The sequence below is a fragment of the Syngnathoides biaculeatus genome, chromosome 6 (genome assembly GCF_019802595.1).
Source record: "Syngnathoides biaculeatus isolate LvHL_M chromosome 6, ASM1980259v1, whole genome shotgun sequence".
NCBI lineage: Eukaryota > Metazoa > Chordata > Actinopteri > Syngnathiformes > Syngnathidae > Syngnathoides > Syngnathoides biaculeatus.
The window spans coordinates 8,736,948-8,763,942 of record NC_084645.1 but is presented as its reverse complement, the minus strand read 5'-3'; the positions used below and the strand labels follow the sequence as shown (position 1 = coordinate 8,763,942).

The window sequence follows — 26,995 nt, the reverse complement described above, 5'->3', positions numbered from 1 at the left end:
CAGTTAACTGGTGGGATGATCGTGTGTGTGGCCAATGCAGACAATGATTTGAAAACAAGAAATAATAGATTCAAAAGAATCCTCTAATACATTGGTGTAAACACAGTGGAGCAAAATCAAATGCTTCGATCGAGAGGCTCCATTTCTAATGGCTAGTGAGAGTTGGAGAATAGATGACAAAAATACTTTATTTGCAGTTCCTTGCCCAACTCATCTAAGAGGACATAAATCTCCTCCGTCCCAGACTGACATTTATATTTTATCTGTCTGCGTGTGTGGATGTCATACCTGCGTTTCTAATTCAGACACCTCCAAGTTGAGCTTGTTCAGGTGTTTATTCACAAATGTGATCAGTGTCTGAGAAAACAAAATAATTATTCAGATAAAAAAAACACTACTGGGGCAAATGAAGAATGAATGAACAAAATTATAGGACTAGCATAACGTTATCTCAATGCAAATACAGTCATACCTCTACTTACGAACACCTCTACTAACAAAAAAGAAGAACAAGAATCGGTGCCAAAGGGCAGCCATGGCGGAGTCCAACTCTAACTGGAAATGAGTCCGACTTACTGCCAGCAATGTGGACCAAACTCTGACACTGGTCCTAGAGGGACCATACAGCCCGTATGAGGGGGTTTGGTACCTCATACTCTCAAAGGACCTATCAGAGGAATCTCAGAGGGACACGGTCGAACGCTTTCTCCGAGTCCATAAAACATATGTAGAATGGTTGGGCGAACTTCCATGCACGCTCGAGGACCCTACTAAGGGTGTAGAGCTGGTCCACTGTTCCACGGCCAGGATGAAAATTAATTTCACAACTATAGTTACTACTTAAAACATGGAGTCCCAAATATAAGACTCCTAAATCCACGTTGCGAATGGAAAGCATCAATACCTTTTTCACAACATTGAGTTTATCTGGAGCGTGGTCGAACAGTGTGTCAAAAGCATCACGTTCTGTGGGGAAACATGAAATGAATGATTAAACACAAAACAATATTATACAGTATGAGCATTAAAACCAGAATGTGGAGTAATCTCTTACAGCTAACAACATACCATGCCTTCCAGAAAAAGCCCTGGCAAAAATAGAGGAAGAGAATTAAAAATGTATTTAAAAAAAAAATAATAATCAGGTAATTTCCTCATTCACAATTTCACACTTGAATCTCTATAGAAAACAAGATAATGAAAGACAGGTGCTTCCAATTCAATCACAGAGGAATGTGGAGAATGGGGGGATTACAGAAGATTTAACAATAGACGTCGTTATGGCATTATAATTAGATTATCGAGAAACAAAGTACATGTCAGGTATTGAAATACCCCGGGCATCATCAGTGAAAGGGCTGCAATGATTCCAAACTATAACATCATCACAAAAGCAAAACAAAACTGTGTATTGAAGATATGCACATAAACACATAAACAGGGGACCTAGCATCTATCATCACTATATGTTACATATTTGAAGAACATGTAAAGCTTTTTTGAGAATAACTTCTGCAGTTCAAATGTCTCCAAAGAGGAAGTATGGCAGCAGGGGCTGGTAAGAAAGAAATCACACATTCTCATACACATACATAATGTCCAATCAAAGGAAGGCACGTCTGGACCAATACTCCTGGTGGTTGATAATCATATTTTTACCTGTGACCAGGGTAGTACTAGTGATTCTTTCTGTGTTTGCTGTCTTAGTGTCATCGCGCTTGCTACTCTGGTCAGGTCCGAGTATCTTCCGCCACAGCAACCCAGACCTGTGACTAGCACGTGTGTGTGTCAGAGAGCTACAGACTCTTGTTATTCAACTAAAGGTATAAATATGTTGATGATATGGTCCAATACATGACTCTGTAACACAGCACATTATTTTTGTAAAAATGTGTTTTATTTAATCGTACACACAGAAAGAACACCCAAATCCCTGGGTCGTGGCTATCAAATCTCTGACTACCAAACAGGGGCATGAAAGGCTATACTATATATCACTCCAATGGCATGAAAGAGAAAAAAACAAGGCATTCTCTGGTTGATGTGTGTTTGACAAGGCCTGGCATTAATTTAAATTTTCACCTTTCTTCATTCAGGGTTGAGCGTTTTTGTGCGCACTCATACATTTCCACAAAAATAAAATAAAATACTGCTTTTGTTGCATAAAGTATGGATGGATTCGTGAATGAAAATATCAAAGACTGTCTTGGAAAATTTACAATGGTGTAGATGAGGACATCTGTGACACCAGGTGTCTCTTAAACTGCCAGGACTATTAGTTCATTTTTTTTTTACTCCTTATCCTCTCATTCATGTCATGGAGAGAAAAAATTGAATCCTCTCTGAAGTTCAGGAGTCCCTAACTTCACCACTCAAGTGACAGACAAAGCTTGATCTTTAGCACTAATGGCCAACACCTGGAGTCTTGAGTCGCTGAAAAAAATTAAAACGTCTGACTCTGGCCAAATAGAATTTATGAGTTGAAGTGTGAAAGGGTTTTCACAACAGAGAACAACATATTGTTGTTGTGTTGAGAATAGGTGACAGACCCCGTCTGGCAGTGGAGTTGATATGATGGCTAGAGGGAGTGGAAATGTGTGTGAGAGTTTGCGTGTGTGTGAGCGGGGGTGGGGGTCATTTTGTGCTTTTTTTGTTTAGTGTGCTGTTCCTGCTGTGTGCATCTTAGCCTCTTACAGGTAGTGATAGTACAAGTATGGAGATTCACACCTACATTTTCTAAGGTAAAAGTCATAATTGAACTTTATTATCATGAATCTCGTTTGATGCATGACCCCCACAAAGGTTAGGGACAAATTAATCATACCGAATCTGCGTTTATAGACGCATGGTTTAAAACCTGCCAGCCTGTGTATGTTGCTGTCAAGCTTCAATCCATCCATCCATTTTCTTAGCCGCTTATTCTCACAAGGGTAGAGGGAGTGCTGGGGCCTATCCCAGCTGTCAACGGGCAGGAGGCGGGGTATACCCTGAATTGGTTGTTAGTCAATTGCAGGGCACATGGAGACAAGTCGCAAATCAGATCTACAGACAATTTAGAGTCTCCAATTAATGTTGCATATTTTTGGGATGTGTGAGGAAATAGGAGTGCCTGGAAAAAAAACACACAGGCACGGGGAGAACATGCAAACTCCACACACGTGGGGCTGGCATTTGAACCCCAGACCTCAGAACTGTAAGGCAAATGCTTTATGCAGTCATCCACCAGGCGCTTGTGATAAGGTTCCACACACAGCAAAGTAATGTATTGTAAAGTACGAATCCTGTCTTCATTGTTGTGGTAAAAGCCGTGTGATCACACGCTGTACCCCTCATGATGCAGCAAGTCGCTGACAGGACAGCATTACTTTGTAGATGCACAAGTGGCACAATGGAAAAATTAACATTTAAATTAACTTTTATTACATTTGTTAGCCTTTGAGCTAATGTACGAGCAAGCTAAAGGCTGGAGCTAAAACGCTCACTCAACTGCGGTGATGTTAAAATGTAAGCGCTCAGAGCTGTGTGGGTGTTCCCCACATAATACACAGAGACAGAAAGACATACAAACACACGCACACACACACACACATACACACGCAAAAGTTGACTAATCAAAAACCACAAGTACAATGTTTTATGTAATCAACACTCAGGCAGCAGTTAACTTCAGCAAAACTCATTTTCAGAGTCAATATAAGTGACTGAAAGAGACATGAAGTGTGTTAGTGTGCAAGTGTCACAAAAACAGACAAACTTAATCTCTGCTCTCCCTGAGTGTGCTTTAAACTTCGTAATTAAACCCCAGGTGTTGTTTCCTATAAAACTAAACATGCAACAACACAAATTACACACACTGTATACACACATGATCCTTTTAGAAATCGCCAGTTTAATTCTACCAGTCAATGGAAAACCTCAGTGAGGGCTAGCAAGAATTAACATTAGATGGCGCAGAGCTTTACCTTGCCCTACAATATGTACACATTCTCATACATATTCTGTAGTAACACATAAAAACAGGTAATATCACAACATTTAGAGACATATTCTTCCTAATTTGCGAAAGTTAATGTTTTATCACATCATTCTTATGTTCTATTTTGAGCTGATTGCAAACATTTCGATCCATCCATGCATTAAACCACACTCCCCCCAAGAGGCCAATGTGTTCACAGCAGCAACAGCAAGTTTTTTCCCATCTAATTGACATGCGATCAGGCAAAAAAAAAAAAAAAAACAACAACAACAAATTTTTTTAAAATAAATAATTATTTGACAAAATTAGTTTGATTTGCTAAATATATATTGTTTTTCTTTCCATTTTTTTTCTTTTAGATATTTACAACCTGTTCACTTGTGAGATGTTCCAAATACTGTAGGTGTTTGACGAGCATTCCTCAACTTTCCCTTTTTTTGCCATAAAATTTTAAGTTAATTATTATTTGCTACAAACAATAAAGTTTATCAGTTTGAACATTGAATATTTTGTCTCCGTAGTGTGTTCAATTAAATATATGTTGAACATTATTTGCAAATCATCGCAATATATTTTTATTTCTTCACCACAACATCGCAACGTCATTGGAATTGGGGTAGTACCTCATATGTTCATTTTTACTTCTACTCTGCAAAATATTTTTTTTTCCCAATGGAGTTGTACAGGTTATTTCTCAGATTATTGCTTGGAAAAGGTTTTGAAGTGATTCATAGCCGCTTTTTTGTTTAACACCAAAAATCTTGGCATTTGAACTGGGGTGTTCTGACTTTTTATACCCACTGTAAGTCAACACAGATGGAACAGGTTATGAAATTTCAGGAGTTGGAGAAGGGGGCCAACTTACTCTGTGTTGCCAGTAATTTCTTCTTGAATTTGTCTAGATTGGAGGATGCCCTCTCTTTTCTGAAAGACAGAAGATCAATGTCATTCTATTTGTAATGATGCTGAACATAGAACATACGGAAGTACAAAAGTACATACACTAGCATAATGGAATCACTTACCTGGACCACAACTACTTGAATAGAAACATGGTCAGGCAATCTGATTGGTGCTCTGAAATGTTGTGACAGTGCGACCAGCAGGTGCAGGATGGCGACTATACTCTTTGCATGAACAGCTTGATGATGATGTGAAAGACAAAGGAGGTTGTATATTATCAAACATTCATCAAATTAATGTATCCATTCATCCATCCATTATCTGAGCATCTTATCCTGACAAGGGTCGCGGGGGTTGCTGGGCCTATCCCAGCTATCTTTGGGGAGGAGACGGGGTACACCCTAAACTGGTTGCCTGCCAATCGCAGGGCACAAAGAGACAACTAACCATACATACTCACAATAATACGTACAAGCAATTTCGAGTCTCCAATTAAGCAAATTAATATCTTTCTGTAAAAATGTATTTGTACAGGCAATATGATTTCTGATTGTCAGTGTCTTAATTATTCATAAAACTCAACATTACACCCAAGTAATGCAGAACCTCAATAGAAAGGACTTATAGTGACGGAGGGTCATTTGATATAGGCGATTGTCCGTTACACTAAAGCATTTTTCTTTTGGCCATATCTATCCAAATTACTGTACAGTAAAAAAATAATTATGATGTAGGTTTTTTTTTGTGTGGCCTAAAATATGCAGTAGAGTATAACATTTATGTACAACAAATAAATATAAAGGATAGAAAGCTTACAAATGCTTCAACGTTTTGCATTTTATACAAACATTGCCGGTGTGCTTGTTGATGGTGACCTTAATGGACACACCTCATCAGATGTGAATAGCTTTCATGAGTAGCGAGGAATTAGTGTGCTCCCTAGATCCAAATCTGTAGCCAAAGGTGAACTCCTTAACATATACAAAGCTATTACTGTCTCAAAAAAAAGCATGTTCCAGACTCTAGAGACTTATTTGTGTACCCCTTCGAGTTAACACTGCCGGCATGCCACTCTCTCCCTCTCTCTGTGCCCCACTCTATGGCACAATAGAAAAAAGATATAACGAAAAGACATGGCCACTACCTCACTGCCCCACTTTATACATTGTCACCACATAGGTATATTGTATATATTTTTTTCTATATCTGTGACTTGGAACATAGGGTGCTGTAAAAAAATGTCTATTTTTCATTTGCATATCTATCACACAAAGCTTTCACATGTCATGTCATGATCCAACCCACTTATCCTCACAAGGGTTGTGGGAAAGCTGGAGGCTATCCCAGCTAAATTCAGGCGAAAGGAGGACTACACCCTGAACTGGTCGCCAGTCAGTCTCAGGGCAGATATCTACATCATCACTGAGCGGGAATCGATCCCACGCTGCTCGCACCAAAGGCAGGTGTGTGTACCACTAAACAATCAGTGACTCAGGTTTCAAATCATCAAACAAATTCTACTATCAGTCAGAGACAACCCAAGGAAATAAAACAGTTTTCAAATGACAATTTAATTTATTAAGGCACAAAACCCAACCCTTTTTAATCCTCTGTGATAAGGTAATTGTCCCCCTTTGTTAAATCACACAATCACTGTCACTAACCACAAACCTCGGGAAGGTGAGTTCAAATTCACAAGCCACACACAAACCTGACTACCACCATTCTTGTTGACAATCCAAAGAAATTCAAGAAGAAATGAAAGAAAGAAAGTGATTGAAGTTCATCAGTTTAGAAAAGATTACAAACCCATTTCCAGGGCTTTAAGGCTCCAGCGAACAACTGTCAAGGCCATTATCCACAAATGGAGGAAACTGGGAGCAGCGGCAAACCTCAGCAGGAGTGGACGACCAACTAAAATTACTCCAAGATAGTGGCGACAATGACTCATCCATATAATAAATGAAAAAATGGGCGTCACGGTGCATCAGCTGGAAAGTATTGTCCTCACAGTTCTAAGGTACCGGGTTCAATCCTGGACCCACCTGTGTGGAGTTTGTATGTTCTCCCCTAGTCTGTGTGGGTTTCCTCCGGGCACTCCGGTTTCCTCCCACATCCGAAAAACATGCAACATTATTTGGACATTCCAAATTACCCTGAGGTGTGATTGCAAGTGTGGCTGTTTGTCTCGATGTGCCCTGTGATTGGCTGGCAGTTCAGGGTATACCCCGCCTTCTGCCCGTTGACAGCTAGGACAGGCTCCAGCACTCCCCGCGACCCTCGTGAGGATAAGTGGCAAAGAAAATGGATGGATGGATGGTTTTAGAGTGGCCAAGTCAAAATCTGGATTTAAATCCAATTGAGATCCTGTGATGTGACCTTAAATGGGCAATTCATACTAGACAACCCTCCAATACGGTGTAATTGAAACAATTCTGCAAAGAAGAGAGGGACAAAATTCGTCCAGAGCGAAAGACTTACCAATTATCGCAAATGCTTGATTTCAATTATTGCTGCCGAGAGAGGCACAACCAGTTACATCGTATTAGGTTCAGGCTGCAAATAACCTTTTCACAGAGGGTCAAAAGATTTTGATTTTTTGGTGCCTTAATAAATTGAATTGTCATTTGAACACCTCTTCTTCTTCTTCTTTTCCTTTCGGCTTGTCCCGTTAGGGGTCGCCACAGCGTGTCATCTTTTTCCATCTTAGCCTATCTTCTGCATCTTCCTTTCTAACCCCAACTGCCCTCATGTCTTCCCTCACCACATCCATAAACCTTCTCTTTGGTCTTCCTCTCGCTCTTTTGCGTGGCAGCTCCATCCTCAGCACCCTTCCACCAATATACTCACTCTCTCGCCTCTGAACATGTCCAAACCATCGAAGTCTGCTCTCTCTAACCTTGTCTCCAAAACATCCAACTTTGGCTGTCCCTCTTATGAGCTCATTTCTAATCCTATCCAACCTGCTCACTCCAAGCGAGAACCTCAACATCTTCATTTCTGCTACCTCCAGTTCTGCTTCCTGTTGTTTCTTCAGTGCCACCGTCTTAATCCGTACATCATGGCCGGCCTCACCACTGTTTTGTAAACTTTGCCCTTCATCCTAGCAGAGACTCTTCTGTCACATAACACACCAGACACCTTCCACCAGCTGTTCCAACCTGCTTGGACCCGTTTCTTCACTTCCTTACCACACTTACCATTGCTCTGGATTGTTGACCCTAAATATTTGAAGTCGTCCACCTTCACTATCTCTTCCCCCTGGAGCTTCACTCTTCCTCCTCAGCCCCTCTCATTAACGCACATATATTCTGTTTTACTACGGCTAATCTTCATTCCTCTCCTTTCCAGTGTGTACCTCCATCATTCTAACTGTTCCTCTGCCTGTTCCCTGCTTTCACTGCAGCTGACAATATCATCTGCGAACATCATGGTCCAAGGGGATTCCAGTCTAACCACATCTGTCAGCCTATCCATTACCACTGCAAACAGGAAGGGGCTCAGAGCTGATCCCTGATGCAGTCCCACCTCCACCTTAAATTCTTCTGACACACCTAAGGTACACCTCACCATTGTTCTGCTGCCATCATACATGTCCTGTACTATTTTAACATACTTCTCTGCCACACCAGACTTATGCATGCAGTACCACAGTTCCTCTCTTGGTACTCTGTCATAGGCTTTCTCTAGATCCACAAAGACACAATGTAGCTCCTTCTGACCTTCTCTGTACTTTTCCACTAGCATCCTCAAGGCAAATAATGCATCTGTGGTACTCTTTCTAGGCATGAAACCATACTGTTGCTCGCAGATACTTACTTCTGTCCTGAGTCTAGCCTCCACTACTCTTTCCCATAACTTCATTATGTGGCTCATCAACTTTATTCCTCTATAATTCCCACAGATCTGAACATCACCTTTGTTCTTAAAAATGGGAACTAGAACACTTTTCCTCCATTCTTCAGGCATCTTTTTGCCCGCTAGTATTCTGTTGAATAAGTTGGTCAAAAACTCAACAGCCATCTCTCCAAATTGCTTCCATACCTCCACCGGTATGTCATCAGGACCAACTGCCTTTCCATTTTTCATCCTTTGGAGTGCCCTTCTGACTTCCCCCTTAGTAATCATTCCCACGTCCTGGTCCTTCACACTCTCCTCTTCAACTCTTCCTTCTCTCTCATTTTCTTCATTCATCAACTTCTCAAAGTATTCTTTCCATCTATTTAGCACACTACTGGCACCAGTCAACACATTTCCATCTCTATCCTTAATCACCCTTACCTGCTGCACATCCTTCCCATCTCTATCCCTCTGTCGTACTTACCCATCACTTCTTCATCACCCGTTTCCTTCACCAAGATGTCCATTACAATCTGCACCAATCACAACTCTCTCGCTGTCTGGGATGCTTAGAACTACTTCATCTAGTTCCTTCCAGAATTTCTCTTTCAACTCTAGGTCACATCCTACCTGTGGGGCATAGCCGCTAACCACATTATACATAACACCCTCAATTTCAAATTTTAGTCTCATTACTCGATCTGATACTCTTTTCACCTCCAAGACATTCTTAGCCAGCTCTTCCTTTAAAATAACCCCTGTTCCATTTCTCTTCCCATCTACTCCTTGGTAGAATAATTTAAACCCTGCTCCTAAACTTCTAGCCTTACTACCTTTCCACCTGCTCTCTTGGATACACAGAATATCAACCTTTCTCCTAATCATCATGTCAACCAACTCCTGAGCTTTTCCTGTCATAGTCCCAACATTCAAAGTCCCGACACTCAGTTGTAGGCTCTGTGCATTCTTCTGACGATGTTTCCGGTTTACTCCTCTTCTTTGTCTTCGACCCACAGTAGCTGAATTTCCACTGACGCCCTGCAGGTTAGCAGTGCCGGGGGCAGGCGTTGTTAACCCGGGCCACGACCGATCCGGTATGGGATTCTTTAGATGAACGGTCATATTTGTTTGGCACAGTTTTTACGGCGGATGCCCTTCTTGACGCAACCCTCTGCATTTATCCGGGCTTGGGACCGGCCTACAGATTGCACTGGTTTGTGCCCCCATAGTGCTGCAATTGTCATTTGAACACTGCATTTTTTATTTCCTTGGGTTGTCTCAGAGTGATATTAAAATTGGTTTGCCGATTTGAAACCTCTGTGTGTGTGTGTGTGTGTGTGGTGTGTGTGTGTGTGTTGTGTGTGTGTGTGTGTGTGTGATAGATAAAAAAAAAACAGAAATCAGGAATGGGTGAGTAATGAGTACATTTTTAGGAGATACTTAAATTCCTTTCCTCGACGATTATCTTGTTAATCAATTACAAATATAAGCATATCCAGAAAAATTCTAGTAAAAACATTGCAAATAATAACTTTAATGTGCTCTTTAATCCAAGTAATCACATTTTTGTATGAGCGGCCCCATTTTGACTATTCACATGACTTGAAAAAAAAAACAGGAAGTGACGTATCCTGTGCGTAAACAAAGGAATACACCATCATGGACAGCGCTGATTTCTCGGATTTATCGTCATCTGATGAAGAAATAGCAGTATTGGTTGATCGGGAAGACGGAGGAATACGCCCATACAGATTTGAACCTGTGGCTGTAAATAATGGTGAATATTTGGATGGATCTTCAGATGGGAATGATGCGAAGTCTGACGAGCTAACTAACCACAGGCGCAGAAGGGTCGAACGCTGATTGTGTTGGAATAACTAATTCCGGAAACTTTTGACCAAGGTCGCTCAAAGAAAAAAAATATGAGGCGTACCGAAGTTTTCAACAAGGATGGACAGCCTTTGTGGAGAGGGAGTGTACTACTGTGTGTTTAAATTTACAGATTGGGAGTATGCCAAAGCATTCGTAATCAACGTGGACAATCAAAATTTTGCCAACTTCGCATAAAGACAAGACAATCAAACGAATAAAAGACATGCCTTTGTCAGCAAGAAATGTTCACCATCGTGCCATCATGATGACAAATCAAATTGAATTAAGTTCACGTATAACAGATGAAAGTTGTAACTCTTGCATGACCAATGAAGCACAAGAAGTCGCATTAATGGTAAAAAAGTACTTGTCATCATTGGTTAGCAACATGATAAAATTTGTTATTTAAAAGAATTCAGATATTTATTTGACTCTAAGTGTGTTGGTCTTAAAACAATGCGCAAATAAAACTGTACTCACAGTATGTCGTACAGCTCAGGGCGACCACACTTTGCTAGCCCACTGGGACCTTAAATGTTTCTTTTACTAACTGGGCAGAATATGACACCGAGCCTTCCTCAGATTATTTCTATCCGAATTATGGCAAAATTTCACACTAAAGTAGGGCATTTTCACGTGTCCAATGGTGGTGGTACTGCATGTGATTACACTACAAATCGGCCATGATTTCTTTTTTTACACATAGAATACGTCACATCCGCACAAGTAGGTCATGTGACTTGCCAAAATCGTGGCGCCCATGAAAAGTCGTAATTGCCCAAAAAAATCTTCTCAAAATGCCACTAAATATCGGATTAACCTCAAATTTTCGAGATACAGTACATATGACATTACCTATCAGATTAAGGCTTTTCATTTATCAGTGGAGTATTCCTTTGATTAGGGATGAAATACCAGTATATTTCTAAATTGGGAAAAAAAAACATCATTTTACAACTTCTTAACAGATTAATATAACATAACTGTAAATTAAAAATAAAATAAAAAAATACATAACTAAAATAGGAAACAAAAATGTCAAACTCCACAAACGCTCCAAACATGACGCTTTTGGCATAACTTCCGAACATGCTCAGTATGGTTAACATGCATTTCCTGTTTCCAGGTGAATACTGATTGTTTAGGATCAGGTTTGTTTTGTTTCCAACGTTTATTAAATAAACGCGGAAATAGTGCCAAGACTACCCAAAATAAGCGACGTCTTTCAATATCTATGTAATTCTACTCGTAACAAATTTTACGCGTGTGATTTTTTTGTGCTCGACTGTGAAGATTGCGAGTACGATGGTGCACGGGCGCATATGCGCCCGTCAAATCACGGTGACTGCAACATTCGACTTAATTTCAGTCTTTTTTTACCAAGATTATGGGGCCAAAAATTTCTGTTGATCTTCAGATATCGTAAAAATCCAAACTATATGAAGTATTTAAACATAATGTACACAAATGTTTGAAATTACTTACATGTTTACAATATTCACTTCATCTTTGTGACCCCGCCATATTTTGAAATCTCTATAATTCCAATTCCAGAACTATATTACAGTGTGGATTTGAAAAATAATGAGCAATCATACGCTCATTCCTGCACTACCATATTGTTGTTATACCTAATAAATCTGACTTCATAAAATGTTGATTACACAGGTCTATGAAATTGTAGGCTTAACTGAATAGGTTGCATGACAATTACAGTCACTTACAGTCAACATTCCAACGAATGTTCCTCGTGGATAGTTTGAGTGAGTCGTTGATCCGTTCTAAAACAGTCTGCAGCTTCTGCTTCTGTGCGATCTCTGACTGTGTCACCTCCGCCACATTAAGCTTCTCACCTTCCAGCTTTTCTGAAACACATTATAAGCACAGCCGATAACCACTGCTAACGATTACCGTACTGTGCTCCTGGATTGTGGATTTTTTTTTCTGATAACAATATCCTGCATGATTCACCAAACTGCAGGATTTTTTTTTTTGTAAAATATACACTTGGTAGCTGAAAACAAAGAATAAAATATACATTATGTAAAGTACTACTTTGCAAAACTATATTTTTAAAAGTTCAAGAGTACAGAAAGTGTTTATAAGAGCACAGTAGAGGTTCATATGAGTGTTGGAAAGATTAACAAATATCTGGGGGTGTTCATACAGTTTTAAAATAGGTATAAATCATAAAAAATACATCAAATCATATTTTTGCTGATTTCCCCTATGTATTTCTGGGATGGTCCAGAACGTAACCCACGCGATAAAACGACGGAATACTTTATTTGAAAATATCTCTTTTTGAGGACCAACAATCGATGGCTTTCTGAGACTAGATAACATAATATTGAGCGACTGGATGAACTCACCAAATAGTTTCTGCAGGACCTGTCCATCATAGAGATCTTCAGCAAGATCCTTCACAATGATTCGCTCCCCAACAAGAACGTCATTAATCCAGTCGATCAACACCTATGTGACCACATGGGAAAATTATTTGCAAATTAAATGTTCCAAAAGCAATGTACAATTATTTACATACTCGCTTTAAGTAAAAAAATTTTTTAGGTTTCAAATTTTCTTATCTAAACCCTTGGGTGATACCTATTCTGACAACAAGACAAGATGCAATACTTGTGAGTTAAAAAAAAATACACTGCACAACACGCACAGCACATAATAATAATAATGACAACAACAAAAGGAAAAATTGGTGGGAACAATGAACAAAATTAAGATAAACTTGAGGGGGTAAAGGGGTTCAGGTTTGGTGGCCTCAGTATTGCATCTCAGCTTTATTTCTGTTGGCTCCGTCAATCATACAAGTTTGACCTATGATCAATATTAAACAAAAACCTTGCTGCTATGATAATTGGATTAGAGACAGAAAAGATAGTATGTATGCATAAATATATTATATATATATACATTATTATACATTCACAACTATTTTAACGCTTTATAAATCGGTGTGCTTGTATTCATCCAGTTTACTCAACATTAGCCATTGGCAGCAATGATACCAGTGAAAGCTATCGCTGTGAGGATGAACAGTAAGACTCAGTTATCGTAGTTCATTGCCATGCGAATTGTGAATAACTCATGGCAGCAATTAACTGAGTGCTATACATGACATCACTCAATACATTGAGTATTTTCAGTACACTAGTATAGTCGGGGGTACCACGGAGCAACTGGTTAGAGCGAGTTCTGGGGACCGGGGTTCAAATCCCGGCCCCGCATGTGTGGAGTTTGCATGTTCTCCCCGTGCCTGCGTGGATTTTCTCTAGGCACTTCGCACATCCAAAAAACATGCATTACTTGGGGACTCTAAATTGCCCCGAGGTGTGATTGTGAGTGCAACTCTTGTCTGTCTCTATGTGCCCTGGGTTTGGCTGGCAACCAGTTCAGGGTGTACACCGCCTCCTGCTTGTTGATAGCTGGGATAGGCTCCAGCACTCCTCCGACTCAACTCGAAACGTGCCGGTGTGAGGATAAGCAGCTCAGGAAATGGATGGATAGTATAGTGCTGACAGAATGCTGCAGTTCTCATTCCTTGTCAAATTGAATGGAGGAACTTTCACTACAGTCCTGTCGTTGCCTGCATGCTGGATGCTCATTGGTCAATTGCTGTAAATTCAGAGGAAGTAACAAAACGCTTCAGTAGTTTTGTTTCCGAGAACCAGCTGAATCTCTCGCCGCAGCGCACACAGAGGAAAGAATCACATACTTAAGCTGTTCAGTTCAGTACATTCACAAAAAACAGCGAGTGTTACAACACAGGCAACACAGGTTTCGTTTTCACAGGTCCTCAGCTTCTACCATCATGTGTGGGATGTTTGCTGTATGGTGTAAATAGACTCAGGTAAGATGTCCTGAATACTTTTTCCTTGCACCACTGACCTTCATAAGTTCCTGGAGCTTGCGGTCATTCTTGGAGTTTGGATCCACCATGGTACGCACCTCATTCTCCTCTACAAAGATGAGGATGATGTCAGTAAAGGTCCAATTGGAATGCTATCAGTTCAAAGGTTTATTTCCACTGAGTGGCTTGTGTGCTTGTGCAGGTGTGATGGCAATAGCTGGGTCAGTTACATGAGAAGTGTAGGATCAACATCAGCAAGAAATTGAATTAAGAATCATGCAGAAAATAAATCTTAAAAAAATATATGCCTTTACACCCATAAAAAGTACTCTCAGTTATAATCTCCTATATTTATTTGTTTTTGTGTGAGGATGAAAAAGTCAAGTATGTCCCGCTTTCTCTGATACAGAACTGTGTTAACACTTTGCCGTGAGGCAAAGCAAGATGTCTGGCCGAACTGCATGAGACATATTACTTCCTGTTCATAAGATACCTCAAGATACCATTTTGATTCTTTAGGTTGTGATTCGACTGTTATGATTCTATACTTATTTTAATACTGGATCAGTAAGAAGTAAAAATATATGAAGATTTTTAAACATTTAGTTTCATGTCCAATGTAACATACAGAATGTGGTATGTCACCTCACCTTTTGAAGCAGTAAACATAAAAAAAAAATTATGTCCATAGACTAAAAAAGGAGAAACATTTCCTGTATGAACATTAAAAAAGAAACATGCATGTAAATTAATAAGAAAATATTTCTTACCTCTTGGAAATTATGATAACCTTCGTATATACTGTGCATGTGTGTGTATTTTTTTTATTATTTCTCCTGTTTACCACATGATAAACAAGCTTTTTTTCCCCATTATGTTTTTACCTTGTTTTTTCACTTGGAAATTATCTCTGTGGACAAATCAAGACCGATGGAACTGAGTGTTTCACATATCATACTGAATTGAACTGTAATTCTTGGTGGAAATGGGCTTCATTTCCAAGTTTGATTTTGACCCTCCTTGGGGGCAAGTATGATAATTTTTCAAGGCAAAAGCAAACTAAAGTTAACATTTGCTAATTCTTCTGGGCAGCCCAATTAATTTAGAGAGTTATTAGAATTATTACTGTTAGAATTAGAGAAGCGATTTTATGCAATCTTCTCTTCTCAAACAAGTGTAACACAAAATGAAATTTAACTGTCTTGGTAATAGATTTCTGGAACAGTCTACAACTTTTGAATACTATCCTCTGGTATTACTAAACTTAAGATGTTCATGAGTAATTGAGGGACTGTAAAGTGAATACCTAGCATGGTGTCCTCAGGGTCAAGTTCATAGTGGGATGGGCTGAGAGGAAGGTTGATGGCATTAATCCCCTCTTCCTGAAGCTCAGAGACTGGAGTGAAGAGAAATTAGGAACCATAAAAAAAAACAACACAATTTTGATTTCAATGATAAACTGAATAATATTTTCAGATAAGTAAGTAAGGATATCATGAACAATGCAATCATTTACACACAATGTTTGGTTTTCACAATTCATGCACACAAATCAGCAGCATGCAAGCAAGTGGGCAACTGAAGAGCAGGTCTCAGTATATGGACTGTCCAGATTTTTTTTCCTTTTTTTTTCATCTAAAATTTGGGACAAACAACCTGCGTGAGCACAAACTAAAATTTTGCATGCTCAGCTAATGTGAGACTTATAATTACGTTACATATACATATATACATACTACTTCTTTTCCTTTTGGCTTGGCATGTTATGGGTAGCCACAGTGCGTCATCTTTTTCCATGTTTCCATGCATTTTCCTCTCTAACGCCAACTGCCCTCATGTCTTCCCTCACAACATCCATAAAACTTCTCTTTGGTCTTCCTCTCTCGCCTCTGGATATGTCCAAACCATCGAAGTCCGCTCTCTCGAACCTTGTCTCCAAAACATCCGATTTTGGCTGTCCCCCGAATGAGCTCATCTCTAATCCTATCCAACCTGCTCACTCCTAGAGAGAACCTCAACATTTTCATTTCTGCCACCTCCAGCTCTGCTTCCTGTTGTCTCTTCAGTGCCACCGTCTCTACTCCATACATAATGGCCGGCCTCACCACTGTTTTATAAACACTGTCCTTCATCCTAGCAGAGAGTCTTCTATCACATACTATACCAGACACCTTCCGCCAGCTGTTCCAACCTACTAGGTCTGGAGACTGGCTCGGCTATGCCAGAACCTTGATATGCTTATTAAGGAGCCACTCCTTGGTTTTCCTGGCTGTGTGTTTCGGGTCAGGGTTAGGCGAGAGAAACTGAGCACAAGCACGGTGCAAGTGCACGGTCCTTCTGTGTGAGATCAAGTGTCTGATGTCCCATGGAAAACACAAATTATGTTGCATATCACTTTAATTAGGTTGTTCTTGTTATGTGTTTCTTGAAATAAAGATGAATTTACGACTCAATTGTCTTGCGTTTTATTTCACTTCCCTATACATATAAATTTAGAGCATTAAATTATGCGTGCCACCTCCTTTCTTTTTAAAGGATTAGGGTTAGGCGCCCACCCCAGGACCAAAGCATCTCCTATTCGGGCGGGCTCCGTTATATTATCCGCCGCGCCTCCAGCTCCCGAGTGCCTTCGCCCGGTAGGTCCAAGTCCTTGTCCTCCAATCCTTTTTTGGGAACCCTCTTGGCCATATATGCGGGTCCTTCACGTGATGGCCACAAGAGACACCCAAGCATGGTGAGCCCTTGTGCCTCCCACTGCGCGGCGACCATGACACCGCCATCGTCCATACATGCCACGCCAGCAACGACCCAACCAGCGGAACCAGAGCTGATGGCGAAACTTCCAGCTCAGATGGAGGACGGGTCCACAACTTCCAAGGTGCAGCGACGCGAGGATCACGAGGTCTTCTATCGCGAAATGCAGGCGGAAATAGAGTGGCAGAGTGCCAAACTTAAGGTTCTCACAGAGGAGGTTCGGTGGGAATTAGATAACCGGCCGTACTACGCCCACGTCGCGGTTGCTACAGACTCGCTGCTGACCCATGCTCATGCCGTGGTAGCGATCGACCCACTACCGAGCCAGATCTATGTTGTGGGGGCAACCGACCCGCTACTGAGCCAGATCCACATAGCGGTGGAAACCGACCCGCTACCGAGCCATGTCCACTTTGCGTCCACGTCGCAGTAGCCACAGACTCGCTGCCAACCCAAGCTCATGTCGTGGTGGCGACAGACACGCTGCTGAGCCAAGTCCACATCGCAGTAGCCACAGACTTGCTGCCAACCCAAGCTCATGTCGTGGTGGCGACAGATCTCCTGAACCACGCTCACGCCGCAGTAGTAACGGACCCGCTGCTGCGTCTCACACACGTCGCGGTGGCGACGGACTTCCTGACAAATCACGCTCATCCCATGGTAGCTGCCGACCCGTTTCCGAACCTGAGGACCACGCCACAGCGGCAACTGATCCTTGGCCGCTCCCTGATCAAGCCTTGGCGGCGACCAATTCCCGGCCGCCTCATGACCTAGCCTCAGCAGCGACCGATTTTTGGCCGTCTCACGATCAAAACTCAGTGGTAACCGATCCCCGGCCACCTCACGACCGATCCCTGGTGGCGACCGATCCCCGGCCGGCTCACGACCATGTCCTTGGAGGTCTTAGTCCTGAGCCGTTGCCTGCTCCCGTCTTGTTCCTGCTTTGCCTTTGGGTTCCTCCTCGTCCCGATTCACCCCGTGGGGACCCTGGTCCTTGGCCTCGCTTTGGGTGGCCTGGACGGCCACCAGACAGACAGGGGTTGGGGGGTTTGTGCCCTCCCCCTCACCCTCTTACACCCTCCCCTGGTCATGTTTTTTTGTTCGGTTTTTTTTGTTTTCTTCAGGTCTGGGATCTGCGCCTTGAGAGCGGGCGCCTTCTGTCATGAGCAAGACTTGGAGACTGCCAAGAGGGGCATGGCCATGCCACTGCTCTGGGCGGTGACACCTGTCACCGCTCACAGCTGTTTCACAGTGGGACTGTAATTAGACAAGTTAAGTTGGAGTTTTTGTCACTGGCATTTGCCAGTTCCTTGCCTTGCATTAGTTGCATTCACTGCCTGTGGGACTCTCCGCTCTACACGTAAGTTAGGGTAACCCTAGTCACAGCGATTCTGTGCGCTTTTGTTTGATCTTGTCCTGTTGAGTTGTTAGTTTGCCCCATAGTCATGGGACCTTGCTACCTGTTTTTCTGATCCCGCCTAGCCTAGCGTTTCTGTACCTCTGCCTTGTTGGACTGCTACACCGTGTATGACCCAGTTTTCGGAATAAATTACATTGAACATCATGCTTCTGCCTCAAAGTCCTGCATTTGAGTCCGCCCCCGTATGGGAGGTTCGTGACAGATACCGCAATGCACTTCCGGCCTAGCCTACTCTACTACTAAAGCATACATTTTAAGCAAAAAAGAAAGAAATTTCTTAAATTATTTAATTATATAAAGTATAAAGTTTAAACTATACATGTATTTCCACAATGCAGTTTATAATCATAAAAAGCTAAAAAAATGTTTTAAAAAGCCCATTGTTTATGCTTGGAACGCCTTATTTCTTTTTCCATTAATTGTAATGGGAAATATCGATACGGATTTTGAACAAATCACTTCCCGAACCGCCTTTTGGAATGGATTTTGGTTGAGAACCGAGGTTATACGGTATATGAAACCAAATTGTTGCTCGCATATACATATATGCATACATATTACAAAGAAAACATATAGCCCCTTCCAAAACATGAGTATAATAGAAAAGTTTAATACTCATAATTCCATTCAAAAAGTTAAACTTCCATTGATTGTATATTATATTATCCACAATTTAAAGTATTGATTGGTTTATTTTAAAATAATAAAATTATACAGCGTTGCCATGTGGCGTTTTACTAGTAGTTTCGTCCACAACTTGTTGACTCAAGCATCTTTGTTTATCTTTTTTCATTCATCCATTTTCCTGAGCCGCTTATCCTCACAAGGGTTGTGGGAGTGCTGGAGCCTATCCCAGCTAACATCGGGCAGGAGGCAGGGTACACCCTAAAGTGGTTGCCAGTTAATCGCAGGGAACATAGAGACAGACAACAGCCACACACACAATCATACTAAGGGGTAATTTAATCTCCAATGAATGTAGGTTTTAGGGGAGCGGGAGGAAAAAGGAGTGCCCGGAGAAAACATACAAACTCCACACAGGCAGGGCCGAATTTTGAACCTCGGTCCTCAGAACTGTGGACTGTGAACTGTACTCTAAATAGTTGTGCCACCATGCCACCATAGCAAATACAAATTTTGAATAAACATTAATAATTCGCACGCCTTTCGGGAATTGGTGTTACACACACCTGCAAGGAATTTTCCTTGAGTTCCATTACCGCGACATCCTTAGAGCCAGAAAGGTGGTGCGAGCACCGCAAACGCAATTTACATCCTCCCAGCATGATTTGCGGCACTAAGGACATCTTTAGTGCCACAAAGCTTACTGGGAGGATGCAAATAGGGTTTAAATTGCATGTTTTGTGTCAATTAGTTCTTGAGTCATTCTTTTGTCTGTTTGATTAATCGCTAGTTATGCTATGATCATTTTAGTTTCGATATGTATGACAGTGAGTGTGACCGACATCGTCAGTAATGACCTCCCTACAAAGGTAGTGTGTGGGGCAATGTAAGCTTCTTCTGGTTACAGATGTAGAAAACAATTATTCCTCTCTGCCTTGTGAGTGGCATTATATTCTATCTTCCATATACCTACCTGTACACTACAAATGTGCTAGCATACATGCCAAAGTGTTCAAGTGTACTTTATTAGACAAGTCACGCAACAATTGTGCACATAAGGCATGCTGTCCTTTTTTGAGAAAATTTAAGACTTGTGTTTCTTACACTTGTAAAAATATGGTACATCTTATATATAAGTATCTGAACATTGCATCCATTGTTCGTGGATTTTCAGATTTTGGGAGGTGGTGTAAGGAACATAACCTCTGCCAATAGAGGGGGAACACGGTTTTATTGTTAGAATTAGAGAAGCGTTCTGATTCAAAGGTTTTATACAATCTTCTCTTCCCAAACCATCCATCCATCCATTTTCTGAGCCACTTATCATCATGACGGTCGTGGGAGTGCTGGAGCCTATGCCGGCTGTCATTGGGCATGAGGAAGGGTTCACCCTGAACTGGTTGCCAGCCAATTGCAGGGCAGATGTAAAATTCATACTGAGTTACACCTATGGGCAATTTAGAATCTTATATTCTTACCATACATGTTTTTTCATTGCGGAAGGAAACCAGAGTGCCCAGAGAAAACCCATGCAGCCACGGGGCGAACATGCAAACTCCACAAAGACGAGGCTTGATTTGAACTCAATCTTCAGAAGTATGAGGCAGATGTGGTAACTGGTCCTCCACCATGCAACCCACGGCACAAACAATTTGGAAAAGTGAAAGGTCTCCGAAACAGAAGTTGACATGCTGTGTGACTCAGAAAAAGGATTATGTATTAGGTGGCACGGTGGTTCCGCTGGGAAAGCGTTGGCCTCACAGTTCTGAGGACCCGGGTTCAATCCTGGCCCCGCCTGTGAAGAGTTTGCATGTTCTCCTCATGCCTGTGTGGGTTTTCTCTGGGCACATCCCAAAAACATGCAATATTAATTGGACACTCTAAATTGCCCCGAGGTGTGATTGTGAGTGTGGCTGTTTGTCTCTCTGTGCCCTGCGATTGGCTGCCAACCAGTTTAGGGTCTACCCCGCCTCCTGCCCATTGACAGCTTAGATAGGCCCCAGCACTCCCTTCAACCCTCGTGAGGATAAGCGGCTAAGAAAATGGATGGATGGATTGATGTACTTCATTACAAAAGCACATATTTACCTCCGTTTACGCAATGTCCCCGAATGCACCTCGCGCATTTGTGGCATTCCATCTTAATGTCCTTCTGAGGAACGAAATACAAAATGCAGCAGTTGTACATTGTTTCCCGTGTTCTCTTTCATAGTTACGATAAAAGGAGGTAAGTATACCAGAATACTGCCCTGTGTATTGTTTGAAGTTTTATAAATTACCATAAGATGGATGTTAATCTTTTTAGTCTGTCCAAACAGGTCCCTCCGCTCAACACTTTTTAATGTTAGTTAATTCACTCTACATGTTACAGTACACCAACATCACAGCAGACCCTGCAATGTAACTATTTTGCATATGTACATGGCCAATGATGGTCAAACAATGCATCATGCAGCCCAAGTACACAGCGTTGATGAGTGCCCACTAAGTTTTCACTGTCTGTGCTAAAAGCGCCATAAACCGACTACAGCTCAGGTAGATTTGATCATCATCTTCTTTTCCTTTCGGCTTGTCCCGTCAGCTTTCGTCACAGCGTGTCATCTTTTTCCATGTAAGCCTGTCTCCTGCATCTAACCCCTCTAACACCAATAGCCCTAATGTCTTTCCCCACAACATCCATCACACTTCTCTTTGGTCTACCTCTCACTCTTTTGCCTGGCAGCTCCATCCTCATCACCCTTCTACCAACTACTACCAGACTTACGTTCCATTCATGTAAAATAAATAAATAAATAAATAAAAGAAACAAAGAAATGCCAACTTCAGCAATTTTATTTGCTTTTAAATATTTCAGTCGGGTTACCGGAACCCAAAATATTTTTATGGATGGCCCTGGGCGTCGCGGAGCAAGCTTTTGCTGGGGCACAATGCTGAGGTGGTAAAGTATGAAAAAAATAAAATCAAAAAATGTTCTCGCTTGGAAAAAAAAAGTTATCACAAACACAGCACTAAGATACAGTACATAAACAACGACACATCGTGCACAAGGAAATGGGTGGGACAAGGGAAGTTGCCACTTGTGCTATCATTGGTCGATTTCGCACCGGCAACCAATCAAAAGTTTTTTTGTTTTTTGCGTCATTCCTCTACATGTTGTGCTGAGGACCTGCCCTGTATCAATGCGCATCACAGTAGTACAGTACCTACTGTAATGGATCTATTGATTTGGAGTGGCACTGGTGGTTTGGTAAGCTTGTTAGCATGTTATTCATGCTATAATTATCTGAATAAATGTTATGTTACGTTAACATACCAGGCACGTTCTCAATTCGTTGTTTATGCATCATGTAATGTTAGCAATACTGTACACTTATTTAGTCTTTAGTTCTCAATTCTATTTTCATTTAAAATTGCATTTCAAGAGGAAATATCTGTTTTTAGTGTTGGGTTTTATCAAATAAATTTCCCCTCAAAAGGTGAGTTATTCTCTAGTACGACGTGTTTTTTTTCTTCTTCATTATCCATTTTTTGGCTGGTGTGTCCTAAACTACGGAGCGACTTATAGTCAGGAAAATATGGTACCTGAATCAAGTTCAGCGTACCATTACTATGTCCTGTTTACCTCTGCAAAACAAAACCAACTACAGCAATGATAAACCTTAGATCAACAGTAGATAGGGGACACTATATTTGGAAACTGAAAACACCTGTTTTCTACTGTGACTTTTATTATTATATATATTTATTTATTATTATTATTAAACGAAAGAGCTGGAGTGGAACACACTCCACAAGTATTGTTTTTTTTTTTTTTATATAATTATAACAAGCTAAATAGCAAAGGCCATTCCAGAAAATCTTTGCTGAGTGTCAGTGTCAGGAAAAGACAAGAGCTGTGAGGTTTCCTGCTTTTTATCAGGCCTGTCAGATAGCTGAGGAGGGTCAACCACTCAATGCGTTTATGTGTTGGGAGCATGGCGCGCACATCCTGTGAATATCTTTGCCTTCACTGGAACAGCATCTGCATAATCAACTCCATCCTCAAACTAACCCTATACACCAGTAACAAACTGACACACATTCTGCTGACATTAAAATATAATGGCCAATTAAAACTAAAAGTTTTTAGTGAAATACTACAGGCCTGATTTACTAAGATGCAGAACAGGAGGCACTAAATTATGTGTTCATTCACTTTTGACAGATTGTTCCACAAAAAGGTGTAGGTTGTGAAAGCCGTATTTAAGAGGTTTTATGCTTTAGGAAGGTTGTTTGAAGTTGAAGGGATGGTGCTTGCGCGTTTGCCGGGAGGTTTTGTGTGCAAAGAGTCAATAAAGCGAGTATAACAGCGAGTCGATGCTCCGTGTTATTACTACTCCCGTCATTGAGCAACCAAAACAAAAATAATGTATAATGTTTAAGCCTATGCGTTTGAGCCAGAATACACACAGGTGAAACTTGACTTGTTGGAGAGGGGGCGTGACGCTGAAGGAGGAGCACAATCACATAACATGGAGGTGTTCCAGACAGGCTCGTTTCGAAAGACTGGTGTTCGTGTGCTCTTTGTGACCTAAAGCCAACTGTGGCAGAATGTCAGTGTTGTCGTGAGTTTGAAAAGGTTGAACAAATAATGGAGCGTAGCGGAATGAACTTGGATCACGATTTACATGTCTGCATAACATAGATACTAGATAATAGATACGAAGTTGTTTGTTTGGACGAAGACATGTTCAATATCAATTTACTTATGATCTATGACAGTTTGATGAAAGGACCACTTGTACATCCAGAGGGAAATTGGTGAGTACACATATTTAACAGTCTTGGAATGCTATGTGAATGCTATGGGCTATATAATCAAAAATTTCTTAGTACGGCATAGGACTATCTAATGGTTTATTTATATCTGGGATATAAAATGCAAAAAAAACAAAACATTGGGACTTCCCGTATGTATCCATCCACCCATTTTCTTAGCCGCCTAGCCGCACGAGGGTTGCAGGAGTGCTGGAGCCTATCCCAGCTGTCAACAGGCAGGAGGCAGGTTACACCCACGCAGACACGGGGAGAACATGCAAACTCCACACAGGGAGGTCTGGGGTTGAAGCCAGGTCCTCCTAACTCTGACGTTAACGCTTTACAGCTGCGCCACTGTGTAGCCTCATGAAGTATGTTGTTGCTTATACAATACCAGCATAAGAGGCTATACCTAAGCAGCTAATAACCAGTAATGGTTAGATGCGTGCAAATTTCCCCGGCTAATAAACGAGACTCAACTGTGACAACCACAGCTTTATCCTGTCAGGATGACTCCACGGGAGGTTAAAGAAGGACACATTTGCGTGCGTTTTCTCAGTTTTGTTGCAGTTTGGTGCACCACACGTTGGCATCTTGGTTTAGCTAGAACGAATGGTCAAAATGCTAAGTACCGGCGACATCAGGGGCGAGGTCAAGGACGTTTCTTCCGGGTCTGGCTGTGAAAGCTGGGACATATCCAGATTTTGCTTGGATTTAAATTGTTTTTTTTATTTTTATTTATTCATTTATTAATTAATGTCCAAAATATATGTAATAATATTACTTCACATTGGAGTGTTTATTGTACATATGAATTTTGGGGAGAGTCTTCCTTTAAGTTTCTCATGCACACAAATTTTGAATTGCATTCTGTGCCTTTAAACGTGGTCTCTCACCTTCCCTCTCCCCACAGTCGCATGACCCCTGCCTGCCCTACGGTACCAGGATGATCAACAGGCTGTGTCTGCCCTTAACCGTTACCTACCCAAAAACATTTGTTTCATGTCTTTTAATAGAAAAACCTGCGCTCAACTGTACGATATTTTGTACAAACACAGGCATGAGCAGTTCACGGAAACGATCATTCCGTTACCGTGTCGTTACCTAGCCTGAGAAAACACGGAACCGAAAGTCCGTTTCCCAGATCTCAGGGCTTACTTTTAATAAAATTCGCCCATGTGTGGAATGTAAAAAAAGTTCTCAACGAAATACAACAATCTGTATAAAATGAACCTACATGAACCCCTTTATTTTTAATGATTAAAACGCCCAGCTTTGTCAGTGTGGTTTACAAACAGCACCGGTTTCCGCTTCTGCGCTACGCATGCGCAAGGTCGAGTAATTCATCTCCGGGTCACTCAAACGCAAGTCAAACATGTCGGTTGCTAAGCGTAAAAGACAAAATGCTCATGCCTGCTAAGGCTTTATTCAGAAGTACATGTAAAAACCGGTTCCCATGAGCATTATCAATGGGAACCGAAAAAAATCGTTTCCCACCGTTTCCCAGGACAAAAATCTACGGAACCGAAAGATCGGTTACCATACTTGCCGAAATCCTCATGCCTGCAAACATACTCTAACATTTGAAACCCCTGAACATTAGTATTTCCTGACTGATTAAAATCATTCCAACAACAAAGTATTTTCCACATTCCCCAAAATTGCATTACAAAAATGACAGGTTTCACCCATGTCACATTTTCCCACTTTAAAATACAAAAAGTCTATATTTTCCCTCCTTCCACGTTTTTTGACCAACTCAAACCATTCCAAGTACATTTTTCCATATTCCCCAAATTCTACACTTTTCCACATTAAAATATGCACATTTCTGCTACATTAAGACACATCCTACATTAGTCCCTCCTGCTTCAACAGTTCTTTGCCGAAACAAACTTTTGCAACCATAACATATTTTTCACATCCCCCCACATTATTCCTTGTTTTAGTTTCACTCAAAATAAAGAATTTTATGGTCCGTCTCCAGTTTTCTCTTTTGCACTGTGTCTGGTAACAATCAAGCATAGTTGGAATCTGTCTACCATATATACTGTCATGATCCTGCCACTCCAGCCCGGGCTGTGCAGGTGCCCGCACGGTTGCGCTGATTGGGAGGCGCACACCTGCGCCTCATGCGGGCTGATTATCCTGTATATTTATATGACCCCGATGACGACTAGTCCGCGCCAGATTGTTGAGCTTCATGCCCCGTTCGAGTACTTCCGTATCCCTGATCGTCAACCCGTGTGTACCGACCTCCGCTTGTTCTCCGACCGACCCCGTAAGCCTGACTCCTTTGACACGTCTGCCTTCTTTGATCGTTCTCCCGTGTACCGACTCCTGCCTGCCCGCTCACCTGCTCTCTTCGCCCGACGTCCCAACTACCGCTGCTGCACCTGACCGCCTGCCCGATCCCCGACCACGGAATGATAAACGTTTCTCCCCGAACTACCTTGCATCTGACGAATCCTGCATTTGGGTCCTACTCCCGTTTCGATGGGCCGTGACAGAACGATCTGGCCTAAACAGGACCCAGCAGGAAAGACCCAGTGTCGCCAGGACCGACGCAAGGTAGACCGTCTGCCGGAGGACCAAGCCTGTCCAATCCGGGTAGGCTCCTTGACGTCCTCCGCTTCCGTGTCTTACGCTCCGCCAGCGAGCCACGACCCTTCCGGCTCCGCATATTCTCCTGGACTCTGACTTTTCGGAATATGAGGAGGACCGTGATTTGTATGACCAGCTGCCTGAGTAGGACTCCGATGATTTTGATTATGAATCTCTTTGCCTGGTCTTTCATCCCAGTAAGTTTGTTTCACCTCCCCGCGTTTCCAGCACCCGAGCGTCTTCGCCCGGTAGGTCCGAGTACATTAACCCGTTTGTGGGAACCCGCTTGGCCATCCACCCGGGACCACCGCGTGGCGGCCAGAGGAGATGCCCCGGC

General features: G+C 41.8%; 1 protein-coding gene across 3 annotated transcripts in view; it reads right to left on the bottom strand.

Moving 5' to 3' along the window:
- Nucleotides 1–26,995, bottom strand: part of parvaa (parvin, alpha a) — a 38,242-nt gene that overhangs the window by 5,722 nt on the left and 5,525 nt on the right. For all 3 annotated transcript variants that reach the window (XM_061822375.1, XM_061822378.1, XM_061822376.1), the window contains exons 2-10: nt 15,766–15,855; nt 14,498–14,568; nt 12,964–13,066; nt 12,316–12,456; nt 5,002–5,117; nt 4,842–4,900; nt 1,069–1,088; nt 905–966; nt 289–357 (exon numbers count right to left, since the gene is read on the bottom strand). In XM_061822375.1, the coding sequence (XP_061678359.1) occupies nt 289–357; nt 905–966; nt 1,069–1,088; nt 4,842–4,900; nt 5,002–5,117; nt 12,316–12,456; nt 12,964–13,066; nt 14,498–14,568; nt 15,766–15,855 (731 nt within the window). The remainder of the gene's footprint in view (nt 1–288; nt 358–904; nt 967–1,068; nt 1,089–4,841; nt 4,901–5,001; nt 5,118–12,315; nt 12,457–12,963; nt 13,067–14,497; nt 14,569–15,765; nt 15,856–26,995) is intronic.